At 39.0% G+C, this 16,491-nt stretch overlaps 1 protein-coding gene across 2 annotated transcripts in view; it reads right to left on the reverse strand.

The window, feature by feature from the left end:
- The window catches only part of LOC124153383 (dual specificity tyrosine-phosphorylation-regulated kinase 1B), a 397,480-nt gene extending 382,488 nt beyond the window's left edge, over positions 1-14,992 (reverse strand). The window contains exon 1 of one of the 2 annotated variants that reach the window (XM_046526503.1): positions 13,430-14,992. In XM_046526503.1, the coding sequence (XP_046382459.1) occupies positions 13,430-13,556 (127 nt within the window). In that variant the 5' untranslated portion in view covers positions 13,557-14,992. The remainder of the gene's footprint in view (positions 1-13,429) is intronic. The other variant, XM_046526502.1, reaches the window with a different exon arrangement.
- Between the last annotated feature and the right edge of the window lie 1,499 nt (positions 14,993-16,491).

Genomic DNA, 16,491 nt, shown 5'->3' on the forward strand with positions numbered 1-16,491 from the left:
TTGTACATAAGACCCTGCCTTATTTTCTACATTTTAAAATTATAAACGCGCCTATACCTCTGTGGACCTGCATTGAAAAGAGCGGGGGAAGCCCGCTGGGAGCGGGCGCAGCACGCTCGTGTTACACAATTTGTATAATCTATTGGAGGGAGGATTAGTGCGAGGGTTCGTGAAGTTTCAGTCGCGAAATTGGTCCTATCTGATACCACTTTTCGGGAGGGTCCGAAAAAGATCGAAATATTTCGGGAAATCCCTTTTCGTCAGCGGAGACCGTGGCTGGCTGGAGGTAACACGCGATCGCTTCGCAGGCGGACAAGGGGATCACCCGGAACTCCATAAATACGACGCCCCGCTGCTGTGCTCATGCACAAGCACATAAATACACACATACACAGTGGACGCTTTTAACGTGGCACGCGCATCTTGCTTCGACGGACTTTGACATGATTTGTCGCACCCAACACGTGCAGAGTTCAGACCCAGATCGCGTCATCGCTTCTGACATAATTAGTAAACAATCCGCGATATAACTTCCAGTTCCCGAAGAAACATGAATGATTACTTTAGGATAAAGTATTAACAAATGCTAGGAGAACTGCTGTCTACCAATAATAAAATCAATTATTAGTATGACCGAGATTCAAGCGACCGCAGTCACGGATGCATGCCTCGGAAATGTTATACTGCAAGCCTCAAGTTATATGTTAGAACGCCAAGTGCGAGAAACGACCATTAGTATACGTCAGTCTTTGTATATAATACGAGATAAGGCAAACGGGTGAAAGCCCCACAATGCAACGAAAATCATACGATTTTATGACATGAAGACAGGAATGTGACCATATTTACATTAGGGCTCGATAGATGAGTTCTCTTAAGAACAATCTAATGTATGGTAAGCACAATATGCAATCAATAATGAGTCAAGCATAAGTGTAAGGTTGGTATTAATTATCGATAGAGGTTTATCCTCTAAAAAGGCATCACGATGTCAAATTCGGAATTCGTATGGCAAAGGAACATGGGAGCAAATACAGAGAAGTAGTGCCTGGTTTACCTGACATATGGTAAAGTTCTGCTCACGTTCGACAAGGTTCAATAGCAAATAGCTCAATAACACTTGCAAACTTAATTAGACCTAGAATGGCACCAGCTAGAGCTTGCTGAGGAAAGCGATGGAGCAAGTTTCGAAGTTTAGCAGATCCAACGAAAGTAGGTACACTAATGGAGAGGTCACAAGTTCAGTTTTGATAAAGGTCTGAAAGTGATTTCACATTCCAAACAGTAATGTTGTCGTCAAAACTATGACTTTCCACTTTTCAAACACAAGTGTTGGCCGGCGACTGTCTAAGCTTGTTTACCAGATGTTCCAAAAACGAATTTGTGTTACACGAGTATTCTATCAAACAAATTTCCAACAATACTGTGAATAAAAGCAGCTTAATTTAACTAGCGTGTCCAGATACGCGAGACAGCTAGTTTATCCCACGATTATTTATCAAATAAACCACAATCGTTTAAAAAATCAAGATTTAATAGACGGCGAAGTGAAATTTTAGCGATATCCTCCAGTTGATTCTTGGTAAACACCGGAATAAATTTGCATGATCTCCAAGCCGAAGGCTTACCGTTGAGCCTAAGAAGGCCGTGAGTCACAAAGGCAACCGATAATACGCCAGGGATTAATTTGAACCAGATGCACATATCAAACGCGTGGGATTTGGTGAAACTCCCGCAGCCTAGAAAGTTAAACTATAGGCATTAACATATATTGTAACCGTTTATTCTTTCTGGATTCTAGCAGCAAATAGATAACACCAACAAACTTTGGCGTATAGGTGAGTAGGTACATGGCAATCCTTCAGTCGGAAATAATTGCATTAATTAAAAATACTAAACTGCAACAATCACTCTTCTGAGACACAACAGCTGGACATTTGGAATTAAATTTAAGTTGAACTGCTCCTAAGCTGTGTACTTTTAATTCCTAATCGTTATCTTCCATCATTCACGGACTAATGTAACAAAATCTACGGCAAACGATAGAGCTATCCAAAAAGAGAGAGAGAAGTAATACTTTTATGCCAGGGACTGCCACAACTGGAGACACACCACCCGAATGAAACCTTTGCTGGGCTGTAGAGACCTCGCTGAGGTAACCTTGGGTTGTAACCAGGGAGTCTTCGTGGGACTGATGGGACACCACTAAGGATGCCGTGTTATTACCACAACCATTATCAATTTCCCATAATTCGATAGAGCTATCTTCCACTTTCAAATTTACCATGAGCACGAATTAGTAGCAGGAAGCACCATTGGATGGATGAATGTAATTTGAAACGGGATTTGTCCATGACTTCACCAGGCAAGAAAGAACAAACCGTAAAAAGAATCGGAGAAGTGAATAATTTGACAAAAATGGAGGGTGCAACAACAACGGAATGATATTTTTTTAAATCGATATCTCGACCACACAAAAACAAACCGCTCTCAAAAAAGAAGAAAAAAAGTCATTCTGACCTGGTCCAAAACATTTAAGACAACCGACGTAACAGTTTACCAGCTGAGCCTTAAACATCCATGCGTTCAAAAAGTTGAGCAAGAACATGCATTCATGAAGCCAGCATGGAAAACAGAACTTGTGTCGATGGAAACACCTACTGCTAGGCACAAGAGGAAGGCACAAGGGGTTTGAAGAATAGAATGCATGCACATTTTGTTGCTATCTCTCTCTCCCTGTTATTGCCCCCTTCAATTGTGCAAATTTGGTGAAATAGAAGGAGTATAGATGGTGAGGTAGGTAGGTAGCAAGCAGCCATCACATCGCTTGTTTCCCGCCAGTATGCAGTGATTCTTTGCCCGCTCGTAATATCGATTGGGAGGCACGGAGGCTCGGAGGGGGGGAGAAGAGGGGAGGGGGGACCCCTTCCCCTCCCTCCGACCGCCCGCCCCTCGCGACTCTCAAACCAGACTCAGCCCCTCCCTCCCCTCTGCTGCTGTTAGCATGCCGGGCTGGGCAGGCAGGCGGCTGGTGACGTCTGAAGGACAACACCGCAGTTCCATGACCCGCCATGTACCAGCGCAGCGGCAGGCGGTTCGTCCGTTCGTCGCTTGAGAAGTCCTTTGCAGAGAGCGCGTGGACGGTTCTTCCTTCCATCTGCCTTCCACTTCATCCCAACGCATGTAGCGGCAGGGCACCCGCACGACGACAACTTATAGCGGAGAACATTCCGAGACCAGTACGCTAAAGTGCTGCCATGGAAATATTAAAACTGACTTTGTTATTGGACGAAAAAGATTCTATCGAAAAGATCCGGGTTCTTCCGGTAAATCCTCAACGAAGTATCACCAGGGATTTACACGATGAACAGGCTCCATGAAATCAAGTCAAAGACCATCAATTATATCGAAAGTTCTATGAAATGACGAAGGAGAACTTCTACAGAAACACCCACCCGTAGCATATCCCGTAGTATTTGAACATTGAAGTGTGTACGCTAAAAATTTTTGTACGATTAACTCTGTTCATTGGCGAAAATGCCTTGGTAACAACGATTTTCAACACGCAGCGTCACCATCAGTCTGCATTTGTAAGTTCTCCAATCCATGCATTAAATATCACTAACCCATGCATTTACTTGGCCCGATGATGATGTAATCCACCAAAACGCGTTGTCGTGTAACTAATTTTCGCTTTGTGGGCGGTACAAAATAAGCTTTCTTTACTTCAATACATCATGTAGTTCCACCATATACTGCCCAACTCGATAGAATTAATCCGTAGTATACAGTCAGAGTCACACGCACATAAAAATTAAGGTAACTTTTTGAGACGAAATCGAAAGAAAACTCCCAAAAAATAGATATTTTTATAAGACGAAGACAAGTACGAATAGCAGGTAACTAATGCATCTAGCAATGGGAAACTGAGAAATACGCGGACTGTAGTAATCAAACCTTGGAACGCAACTATAAATGGATGCTGAAATAACGAGTTCGAATAATTATTTCGAAAGAGATCGAATAATTATTTCAGCGGTTAGCTCGAGATAAAGTCGCAGAGGCCAAATTATAACAGTAAACACAAACAAGCATTTAATAAGTCAACGCCACCAAGCTTGAGTCCGAAACTATGACAAGCAAGGATTTATTGCACATCGATCAATAATTCAGCGGAGGTTTTTACATCATTGAATTGGATACATTGCATTGAATGAAGCGCAATTCCGCAGTTTTCACGCGATCAATCTCACCGTTGTCTAATTTATACTGAAATAGTCGAAATCTCATCCTATCAGTGTGGAACATAGGCTACCTTCAAACGATCCTACGAACTTCATCATCATCATCACTGGTCAACAATCCTAGGATTGGTTTGACGCAGCTCTCCACTCAGTTCTCCTACGAACATATCAAAACCGATTTTCAAAGACCCTTAGCCCTGACAGATTTTTATTTCTTTTAAAATTGGAAGGAACAGAAGCTCAAGTGACCACACTGTGGAAAATTTCTAAGTTCAGTTTTAGGCCAAAAATGACGCGACGTTTTAAAATGCGCCACTTACCACCTATCCAAAAACCTGACCTACGAGAAAAAAATGTTATTTACTCAATAGCGTTACCCTTCAAGAGCCTCAAAACTTCGACTCCAAAAGCTATTCTATGTAGTCAATTTTTCGTGAGCATTAAAATAAATTTTTCGGTTTGCTCCGGCTACGATAGCAACATGATCGGATTTGAAAAGAGAGAAAGAAGCAAAGGAAAACCGTAAAACACAAATTTCCTTCGAAGACAAGACGAGTCCGAAGGCAGAAGGACTGAATCTACATCAAACTGAAACCACGTAACGTAATTATCAGAGAGAACACAAAGGATTCAACCATTTCAGATCCTCGGTTAATTCATATTCCGCATTTAGGAGCGTGTTGTTCAGGAGTTTAAATTCAAGATTTGTAATTTCAAACATTAACAGCCACAACAGACGTTACAAAGTTCTAAAAATATCTGTTATTAAATAGTCCCCAAAAAATTTTACATTTTAAAATTGAAAAAAAAAAACAGAAATAAAGGGGGAAATTTTTAATCCTCAATACACCCACGACTCCATGAATATAACGAAAACTAAACAAATCTAAATTACACATACAACATTTTTCGTTATGACTATAAGGTTACGAATTCACATTGAGATAGCATGTAAAAACTAGGCTTACCAAAGCGGAAAATATCTTCCTTGAACTGAAATCGTTCTAAAGCAGATAATTTTTCAACCATTTGCACCATAAGGAGGGGAAAAAATACCTAAAGCGCTCGTTTCAGGCCAACTGAAAAAAAATATTGACGCGAAAAAATAAATAAATTTATAAAAATCCCCAGTTGCGAAACTCGAAAAGAAGACTAGCACTACATGTTACGGATAAGCAACACGAGAATAAAAAAAAATAAATATTATTTATTTCGAAGGCGAGAAAAGACCGAATAAAAAATGGGGAAGTATATCGAATTACCGAAGGGAGGAGGGGACCTCGCGAGACAGATTATTCTGTTATCATACTTTCGTCGCGAGGGAGAGAAGGTGGAGTAGGAAGGAAAGGGAGGGGTAAAACCACGAGTGGTGAAGGAAGGAGGGGGGGGGGGGTTAGTTTGAGAGGGGTCAGAGGACCACCTCGGAAGGGCGCGACGACTGGTGCCCGATGAGGAAAAAGGTCCCCTTTACCCCCCCCCCCCCTCCTCCCCTTCCCCTAGCGACGGCGCTGCATAATTAAACGCGCTCTGCATCTCCTTGGCAACGGGGAGGAGATTACTCATGGCGGGACACCGGATATGCGGCGAAGAGCGGCGTGGAAACAGCATCCCGACGCGATCACGTTCGTTCGATGCGCCCAACCCAACCACTCACCTCACCTACGTACGCATATAACACTGACTGCGATTATGTGCGCGGAACTAAAAAAAATGAAGACTACTTTCAACGCAGACAGACAGACAAATAGACTGACGCCTTTCGAGAATATTGTCCAACGGAAGGGTTTTTCTTCCTTGGACGAACTTACGGGCAAAAGAAGGATAGCATTTTACATGATGAAATTAGTGAATATTGTCGAAACCTTGGAATTACAATGCAAAACACTTCAGTCACACGTTATAAAAAACTGTAGCAGACATTCTTTTTTTATTATGAAGAAAGGTCTCCGCATAAATATGCCGGATAGCACCGACAGGGGACAAAATAAATGTGTAAAAACTTAGCCATTACGAGGATATGGCCCAGCGATTCATTCACGAACACAAACTAATTGTAAGTAACTATACGTAGCGTATCAAAACGCTCCAATGGATTATAAATACTACTCGTTTCTGCCCCCTAATGAGAAAGTGCACTAATGAGTAATTAGCAAGGAAGTCAAGTGAAACGTGACGTCCATATATTATTTCTACCTTAATGATTGACACGGCGTACACTGTATACTTACTTCCGATGTGGAGTATAAAAATAGAGGACATCCGATGAACTTCTAAATGAACAAAACATATATATTAAGAAAAAAATGAACAGCTATTTAAGTGATTGGTACGGATAGAAGCTCTACAGGGAAGAAGAAGCTTGGGAACAGGATTCACACGAACTAACAAATAATAATCTTCAATATTTGTAAGTACCAATAGTATGAAATGCTTTATTAACGTTTACAACAGTCACTTGGTTCAAATAGTACTTTTTTCTGAGTAGGGTTTGTTTCTCAAGCTCTCATTAACTCAAACCAAATTGCCAATTATTTATCAAACGATAATATTTGGCATGAATTCTCAGCAACATGCTTGACCATGTTATGATATGAATGAAGCCCTAGCCACTAATACCACCGTAAAAATCATTAGCAATGTAAAATTAATGAAAGGAGAGGTGCATAGATTGAGCAATATCGTCTATCGTCTGATAGATGCATTCTCACCTGCAAAGTAGTCGCGTTGGAAACGAAACTTAATTAGTCATTAACATTCAGGGATTAAACATGCCCAGAGTATGAAGAACTTAATTAATCTAGCAAGGACAAGTCAAAATATCAAATGATAAGGAAGGTAGACTTGTCACTTACCACCACCGGTGCAACAAACGATTTTCCCCCAAGGCAAATAACGCATGACCATGGAAGTTAAAATACAATTTTAGTTTTGATGATTGAAAAACCGGAATTTGAAAGAAATGTTCCGAATACATCTGAGAAATCAACTACATTGCAACGATGGTATACATGCAAATTAACACTTTCGCACGCCTGAAGTAAATTGTAATCGCCCATTCTTCATCGCAAAGGCACAAACAAAAGCTTAAATTCAAGGAGATCGAAAAATGTGTCAAACATAAGACATTTATTTTAATATTCACACTCTCAGTCATACTTTCCGTTCACGGCTGTGGTGAATAGGAAATAAATCTGATAATAACCAAAAATTGCCTCGCAAAACCAACGATGGCAGAAGAACAAGATTATTAATAGGAGAATTTTAAAACGATGTATCATCTACGAAAAAGGAAATTGGTGGTCCATGGAAAAATCTAGGCAAATAAAAATTCATTTTATAGCACAAACTTCCCACTGCCATTAAATTCAGCAAATTAGCAAAACAATCAGTCGCACAAATGAGACTACAAAAAAAAGGAAACACGGCATCATTTTCTGAAAGCTTAAAATCTATATGGACCAACAGTAATAATCCTTGATCGACAGGAAAGGATACAGGCAAATTGAGATTAAAACAATATTGATCGAGCACAATGACGAATCAGACGAATTTCCAATTAAACGATTAAAAATATAAATGACAGAAGGAATACCAACCATTAAATGAGGAGAAACTGATTACCGATACCCGTTCGCTACGCCTGCCAAACATCAAAAGAAGGAAAACACAAGTCCTAAAATTAGATACAACCACAGGCCAAAAAACATTGCCAGGCGGTAATTGCAACAAAAAACACAATATCTGTGCATGAAAGGTATTCATGAGAATGTACTTACACTTGAAAAGAATCGATTTCTCCTCCCAAAAAACATTGCACACTACTGAAAGGGAATTATTAACAGAAATGTCCCTTAACCGATGATTTAAGATATTTTTAGTCTCCTTATGGAATGGGAAGAGACGAAGAGATATATGATTTCCCTGATAAGAGAATATTTTACCAATATTTTCAGCATTTTACCGCGAAATATCTAATCCGATATTAGAAGTAAGGAGGATAATACTAGCATAACAGGCACACTAATTTATTTACCGAGGAAAACGATAAAAACATGATAAAGAGAGGATATGACATTTCTCAAGAGAGAGAAATCCGAAGAACCCCGAAAAACAATGCTGAGTCCTATGAATGATAGAAGAAACGTGCAACTCCAACGAACACTAAATTCAGTCGATATCAACAATGAAGGAAACAATGTATATGCTATATCTCCATAGTGACACGAAGAAAATCAACAGGAGAGTTAACTCACAACCTGACAAGTGGTAATGGCGTCAGTTGCTATAATTATTTAAAGAACGGATTGATTATTGTTTCCAAAATAAATCAATCCGCTTCCTCCTCAACCTTCCCCGCCTTACCCGAATGTCGGACGTTTTAGCTGCTCACAAACTCCCCACAGCCAAGCAATTTATTTCCAAATTAGTTAATAATTTTAAGTCCAGGCTCGGGGCAACCAAAAACTCCTTACTAACAGACATTTTTAATTACGATCCATCAATTCCAACCACATATAAACTGCCTTACCAAATAACTCGTCTATGAGTCTTTCCTATGTCTATCTTTCTTGTAGGATTAGAAAAATTTGCCATGTATTTAAGGTTTTAATTAAATTGTTATTTTACTTTAACAAAAAAAATTTTTCTACTTGCATTAAATAAAAAAAGATATAACAATAAAAAATATTTTGTAAAAAAAAGATATATAATGCAAAAATGAAAAAAATATATTAATAAAACGGAAAAATCAACTTTAAAAAATTTATATATGTAAAAACAATTATTAATTAAAAATGAATGTATTAGTCTTACTGAAAATTCTATTTTAGCCTTAAGTTTCTGCTATCACAAACAATACACTACACACACAACACACACAATGGCGCAAAAAATCTATTATATTGTAAACTGGCTTGTTAGGGTGAGTTTGGCTCACCGGGACAGCGCAATAGACGCGTCTTCGGCGCGGAGAAATAATGAGTTCTCGATTCTCATGAATACTTTTACGAATGGGATCAAGATGTGATCACGTTGCTTAAAAATTCATTACATGAGTAAAACGTGAAGGCACAATCAAAGAGACGGAGATAAGTATCGAGATAAAGGACAAATTGAAAACTCGGTCAGTCTCACAATCAAAAGCAAGATTATTGAACGGATAGGAAGTGACCATAACCTGTGACGGCCCAGTGTTCACGAAGAACGATATCCATGGCGACTCAAGACCATCAAAAATAAAATACCACCTACATGAAGCGTCAGAAAAAGTATCCCCAATATTTTCCACAACCTCTCTTCGGCTTCATTCACACGCAGGGAGAAAATTATTTTCTGTGGGGTAACAGCGCTCACGAATAGAAAGAAAACCTCGCTAATGGTCCGGCATACAATCCCTACTAGTATAAATATTTTTATAAATTTGAGCAAATTCATAATGCAAAGGAGAGAGGGAGAGATTTGAGAAAAATTCAAACGAAAACAACGGAGGGAAAGGCTACCAACCAGCACTGGAGAAATGAAATAAACATGAAGGAAAACAAAAACAGCTCAGACCACGAAAATACAGCCATGCCTTAAATAGCTCTAAATTATAAAATTATAAGCAGAATAATAAAACACCTTATCGCCCCATATGTAATGCGAGGAGAAATAATTAAAACCAACCTTGTTTGGGAACAATTTTGAAGAAGAAGACCTCCGACAAAAGTTATTCTATCTTGAACACTTGGTATAGAACGGAAAAACACACGAAAATCTTCAATTGAAGCACACGAACGTAGAGAACGAGTTTCTCACGGTACAGATAATATAAGAGGCCAATCCACTTCAAAAGAGGTAAGGAATGCAACACGCACCATCACCAATATTACCCCGCTGTATTCTTCGATCACTGATTCAGCATAAACGATGCACTAAGTCACAAGATAGAAGTTGAGTACATACTAAACACACGGAGACAGAAGAAGAAAGAAATTGGGGGGGGGAGAGTAGGGGGTTTCGGTGGTCGCGAGAGCTGCAAACGACAATATTTCCTGGAAGGCGGCTCACCTGGCGGTCAGCGACGTCTCAAGTCGGCCGTAAACAAGGGGCGCCGGCAACTGCGGCATTGCTCGATTAAAGGCAAACGAGGGTAGGGGAGGCGAGGAAAGAAGGAAGGGTTGCTACGCCGAAAGGGGGAGTACGCGGAGAGATATAAAGACAGGGAGGGAGGAGGGAGAAAAATACGGGGGTGGAAAGGAGCAAGGGAGGGGTTGGGAGGGGGGGGAGGGGTTCAAATGAATTTGCTGAGCGGCGGTGCCATCCGTACCCTAGGATACGACCCTTTTTTTCCTCATGCTCACACGCGCGCAATAAAAAAATAAAAATATATACATAGCGAAGGAAAGTAAATATGAGACAAAAAATCAGGGAATATTTTATCCCACCAAAACGGCCCATATTTCATTATTTCCTTTTGCTGCAACAATAATACGATTGTCGCTTGGACACGAAACCATGAATTGGCAACGTACTATCCTTAACGACCGCTGTTTCAACGTGTTCCTCAATCCTGCTACGACAAGAAAAAAAAACATTCACTTAAATCCACGAAAACAAAAATATAAAAAGTAAATGAAAAATAGGGAAGAGGGGTTCGTGATGAAGAGGAAAATGAAGTGGGTCAAAAGAAATAAATTCAGTCGGAATCCGACACATTTTCACAAAAGACTCCAATAAAGTGTTTTTCACTACATAAGATAGTAGTACACAGAAAGGCCGGATGACTTGACCTCATCAAGTAAGTGGAGTGTAAGAGAAATAATAATTATGACTAGAAAATGTACCGCCGAGATCAAGGTACCCCCAGCACCCCAAAAGTAAATACTATTCATAAACAACAAACAAATGAAAATGTGTGTGGATTGGAGATGAATGGCCGAAAGGAGAAAAAGAATTTATATTTTGGAATGGAAACTTTGACGCTTTATGAATAATTTGTTCAAAATGAACGACACTAAGTGCGACTTTGTCATTACAAATATTCTATATATAATAGACCGATCGTTGCATCACGAGAACGCGGAGATAAAAGGCACGGACAACATCCGCTAACAGCCAAAACTGTTCCCTCGCCAAACACAAATTTATAGGAAGAGAGGATTAAGAATTTATGCCACAACCTTTCAACTGGGAAACAGACACGCCACCTTGACCAATTCGCACATTGATACCGTAATAATAAACTAAAGTGCGAATATACACAGTCTCAAACAGTGCTGAGACGCAAAAGGCACTATGATGTACATGGTCAAAATACAGATGAAAGTGTATAAATATTTGACTTCAATCCTCCCCTAAAGACTTATCTTTCTTTTCATAACAAATGCGAAATAAATGCTACTGAATTTGAGCAACTAATAATTGCCACGATGAAACCATTCAACTACTACTTAGAACTTAGATTAATTCAAACGGCAACAGGAACTATAATAATATTTAATTAGATAATAAACTGATGCGATAGCCGCACTCAACAATGATCCAATAACCATTGGCACAAAAAAGCATCATTGAAAAAAAAAACAATTATAAACCCAAATTATGCTGAAAAACCCTGGCCCTGGTTACGATGTAACTGAAATATCGAAGCTCCGATCTAAGAAAGATTTGCGCAGTACTATGACAATTCAATGAAAACGTTCTTAACTCACAATTGCCCTCTAATGCATACTTAAACCAGAGAAGAGGACCCAACATCAGGAAATAAAACTGAATTGCATTCCCGTAAAACGGTGATCTTGTACTACCCTTTACAGCCTACTTCCGGTGAAAATAACTAATGGCAGAGAGACAAACATTCAATATTTGCAAAGAAATAGTTAGAGACTTATTCGTGATAGCATCTGATAGCATCAGCAGACATACAAACACAAATGCCTTCTGTTTTTTTTTTAACCGAGTGACGGGCACTGGCAAAACACAATTAACAGCACATTCCTCACACACTTTGGTCACAAAATAATCCTCCTCGAAAGAAGCCATGTGAATCTACTTCATAGTCGCCGTTACAATAGCGCGACAACCCATCAAAAAGCACAATATTATGTCTAAATATCGAGGAAATATGGGTCACGCTAAATGAAAACAAATACGGGCAATAGCGGCCAAATGCGCAAAATAACCCACAATACACCGAGAATATTGCAGAAACAAAATATAGGTTACGTGATGAAATGCCAAGTGATTTCTCTCCTTCGTCTCCGCCTACTCATAATAATTACATTTCCGTTCAAATAAACCTTGCATCGCCAAATCACATGCTCACTTCGCAAATGAGAGCCGACAAATGTATTCTTACTAATACTAGATAAAATAATTCAATTATTGGGTTCAAAATAGTCTCAAAATCAGAAACAAGTACAGAAATTAGAAAAGAAAATACCTTTGAAAGTAGGGACGGTAATAGGTATTGTCTATGAAATATGAAAATCTTAAGGGAAATATTCAGCATAACAAATGACAAATAAACGATATTGATAAATACGAACAGAATGTAATGAAGATTGTCGGAAAAACGGTCATCGTAACGATTTCAATCGCATAGCAACAACGACCACAAGAGAATCCAAGTGGTAACTCGGCAACACAGGTAATGGGAATGACATGAGGACATAACAATGCCCAAAAAAAATTCAGTAGAGGAGGGGAGAATTGTTGTAGGCATGTAAGTAACTATTGTAAATAGCATCATATGTTGCATAGAAACTGATCCCTTGATTGTGTAGTGTAAGGAGGCTGAGAACTAAACAAAATACTTCATAGAGGAGTGTAACAGAGTGTTTACATGGAACCAAAACAAATGTTATTCCATCATTTTAAAACATAAAATCCATAGGCACGCTTCACACAGCTAAAAAGGTGCGTAACAACACAGATTTGTTTTGATTTCTTTGACTAATGATTGCAAGGAAGCATTATCAATATTAAAATTGAGGCATTTCAAGATCCTCATGATTTGCATTTAAGGAACAGAAATATAACCAAGTATGGTTCTGTGTCTTCTCACAGCCAAAAGTGTAGCTCCACTATTCAAAATATTACTTTAAATAAGGTGTTTATGTTACCATCATAAGATTTGATCAAGTGAGAAGACAACAACCACCAATGGAATGAGGAGATTTATGTAGGGAATCGTGTGTACTTACATTTAGGCTTCTGCTTCTCCATGAGCATTAATTGTTCATGTTTGTGCCAAGCGTCGGGACGTTTGGCCTGAACCACCACGGAGCTGTCCATCGCCACCGGCGACACCCCCGCATTCAGGAGCACCATCGAACCATGAGGAGAACTACCGAACTGCGCGTTCGGCTCCAGAATTACAATTGAATTTGGGTTTTCTTGAAGAAATATATACTATATATCAGTGGTTAAAATTGACTTGTGGTAAAACTTTAAGAGCACTCGCGATCGTAACACACATGCATTAAGCAACCGTTAAAAAAAACTCTTCTAAAAAAATTAGTTCTAAAACCGCCGTCAATAATTAAATCGAAGTTCACCGAGAGTGTTTCACCTCTTATCACTTTATAAAATCACATAGACACGATCTGGTACATATTTATTCATATATATATCAGAGCGTAATGGAAACCTTGAATGGTTCTGTCATTTTCTTCCACTATTTATGTAGCACAAAAGTAGAACTGAATATTTTATTTAATTTCTACAAGCCATAAGGTATCACGTGCTCACGATTAATGAGCTCAGATCGGTGCAGAGTATTCAGCCACGAAACAAACACAACGGCGTCACCCGATCGCTCAATGACCGACTGAAAACACGGATGATATTTCGGAATGGGATCAGAAAACGCCTTCTTCACAACACATCCTCTTCTGTTTGATTTTAAATGATATTTTGAATAACGATCCGAATAACATGCACATATTAATCATAAAATACGCATTGATTATGATTTCCCTCTGCAACAACAAACAGCAACTTCAAGGTAAAACGATTAACGGTTCTGCCGTCCTCGATCCTCAACACATCTGATATGCGCACACCCCCCCGAGACGGGGACTAAATGGACTCGCCCACTCGGGTCAAAAGCACGGGGCCAAAATAATGGGAGACTGAACGCAAAGACACGAAAATGCTACACGTTAAAAGGTTAAAATTGATCACACATCATGTCATCACTCACAAGCTAAACACTTGCAGTCAAATCGCAGGGATAAACAATAAAAACACCACGATTTTTCTTCTCTTCCGATGGACGACACCAGAGGTACAAATCCGATATTTTTTCCTCGCATGTATGGCACTGTTTCTTCTACACAAAGACAGTAACACCGGGGGTATCCATATAACATGATTCGCTAGTCTTGGCACATCCTTATGATGATAAATGTGAGACCCACATCATTCAATCATAGCAAACAGGAACGGAAAACCAAGAAGCACGCCCCACCACACAGATACCTTCAAACATGGCAGACGCTGCACACTACACACTGGCGTGGTCGTGATTCAGGCAACGATTTCACTCGCTACCAGCGCTGCCGAGGACCGGAGCGACTCTAGCGGAGAGTTTGACATTTAACTCCTCGCAGCAAAGTGTTGTGTGAACTGGCGTTTCTTCATACACAAAAACAGACTAAAAACTTAACTGCAACATCTTCTGTAGTCAAAATTCAAAAGTTATTGACTATACGAGGCGTGGCTTCCTGCAAAACAGTGGCGTTGATTGATGTAACCGATGTCTCCCAGACGATACCTAAGTCTTTTGTCTTCTCATCTCTTATTGGTGTTTTTGTTCGAGTGACATCACGTAAGGCGCATCATATCCAATTAAAAAAAACATAAGACGTATCTTAATTTTCAACTTGAAACAGCGTTGTCTGAACAGATAACCAGGTAACATAGGAGACTTAAAACGATTAAATGGAATATTTATGCGTGTGCATTACCATATGTATTGCCTCGTTTTTGTTATATCATAATTATACGTATTTTCATTCAAGGGATTGACTGCAGAGCAGGTAGAAAGTTGTTAATAAATATCTTACTCACCATAGCTTTGTTTCGTCGGTCATAGTTACATTTCTTTTTATGTCTCAAGGTTATTCAAATCACACGCTCAAGCGAAATGTGCATGGTCGCTTCTTGTCTTCCATGGTAACAGTCAAAATTTGGTCCCTTTCTTAAAACTATGTTTTGAAGTTTAAAATGTTAGTCTTTTCATTGGCTGGCACAAAAATGTTTAGTGTGCATTTAAAATGATTGAATTTATATTCGATGTGAGGTTTGATAACGGCGAGTAAACGTGTTTTATTAGCTAAATTCATTAATCAAGGAGCGAATGACGAACAATGTAAGGTTAACTGTTGTCAAAACTAAAATATATATTGTTCGGTTCGAGAGTCGAAGTTGATTATGTAAATAATGCATCGGAAAATGCTAATAAAAACATATAAGTGGTTGCGTAATTATTTGCAGCTCTCACAACACAATTTCTCCGAAGATGCAAATTTTGTCGTCAAGGTTTCGATGTAGCAAGAATTACTGTAACGGGCTTTTGTTTTCAAGTAGCGACATCTGTTGAGCGGAACGATAACTACTTGCCGGCAGCAATGTAGCGCCAACTTTTGAAAGTGGCACTGGTAGTAATTCTCGTTCTAAGCAGGCTTCAACAGCATAAGGAATGAAAAGGCTCGCCATAAAAACAACTACAGCTTATAAAATGATGAATATTGGTTTTAGAATAGTATTAAAGCCAAAAAAATTGTGTCAGGGAATGGTGAATTATCAGGTGACAACATAACTGATCCATGACGCAAGTTTTAATACCTATCACGATCAAAAACCGCCTTGCTAATACCGTAAAATATATTTTTAAATCAATAATAACAATATTTTCGATACTGAAATGAGTTATTTATTGTAGTTATTAGTTGCAAATACCACTAACTCTTCTCAGAGACAGCTTCAGAGGCATATCCCATTGATAACATATTTCAGATAGGACATTACCGTCCTTATGTAGGGTTCATGGGCATATCCATCATCAATGGCAAAAAAATCTAATCAAATGTCCACTTACTAGATACATGATAAATAAAAACAAATAAAAAATAACCAGAAATCTACATGCAAAATAAGAATCAATTGCAAATAATTTTCATGAATTCTAATATTTTTTAGCACCAAGTCGAGGTAGAGTTTCGGATGAATACACTGGTTTAGAATTGCGTCAATTGAAAAT

The sequence above is a fragment of the Ischnura elegans genome, chromosome 2 (genome assembly GCF_921293095.1).
Source record: "Ischnura elegans chromosome 2, ioIscEleg1.1, whole genome shotgun sequence".
Taxonomy (NCBI): Eukaryota; Metazoa; Arthropoda; class Insecta; order Odonata; family Coenagrionidae; genus Ischnura; species Ischnura elegans.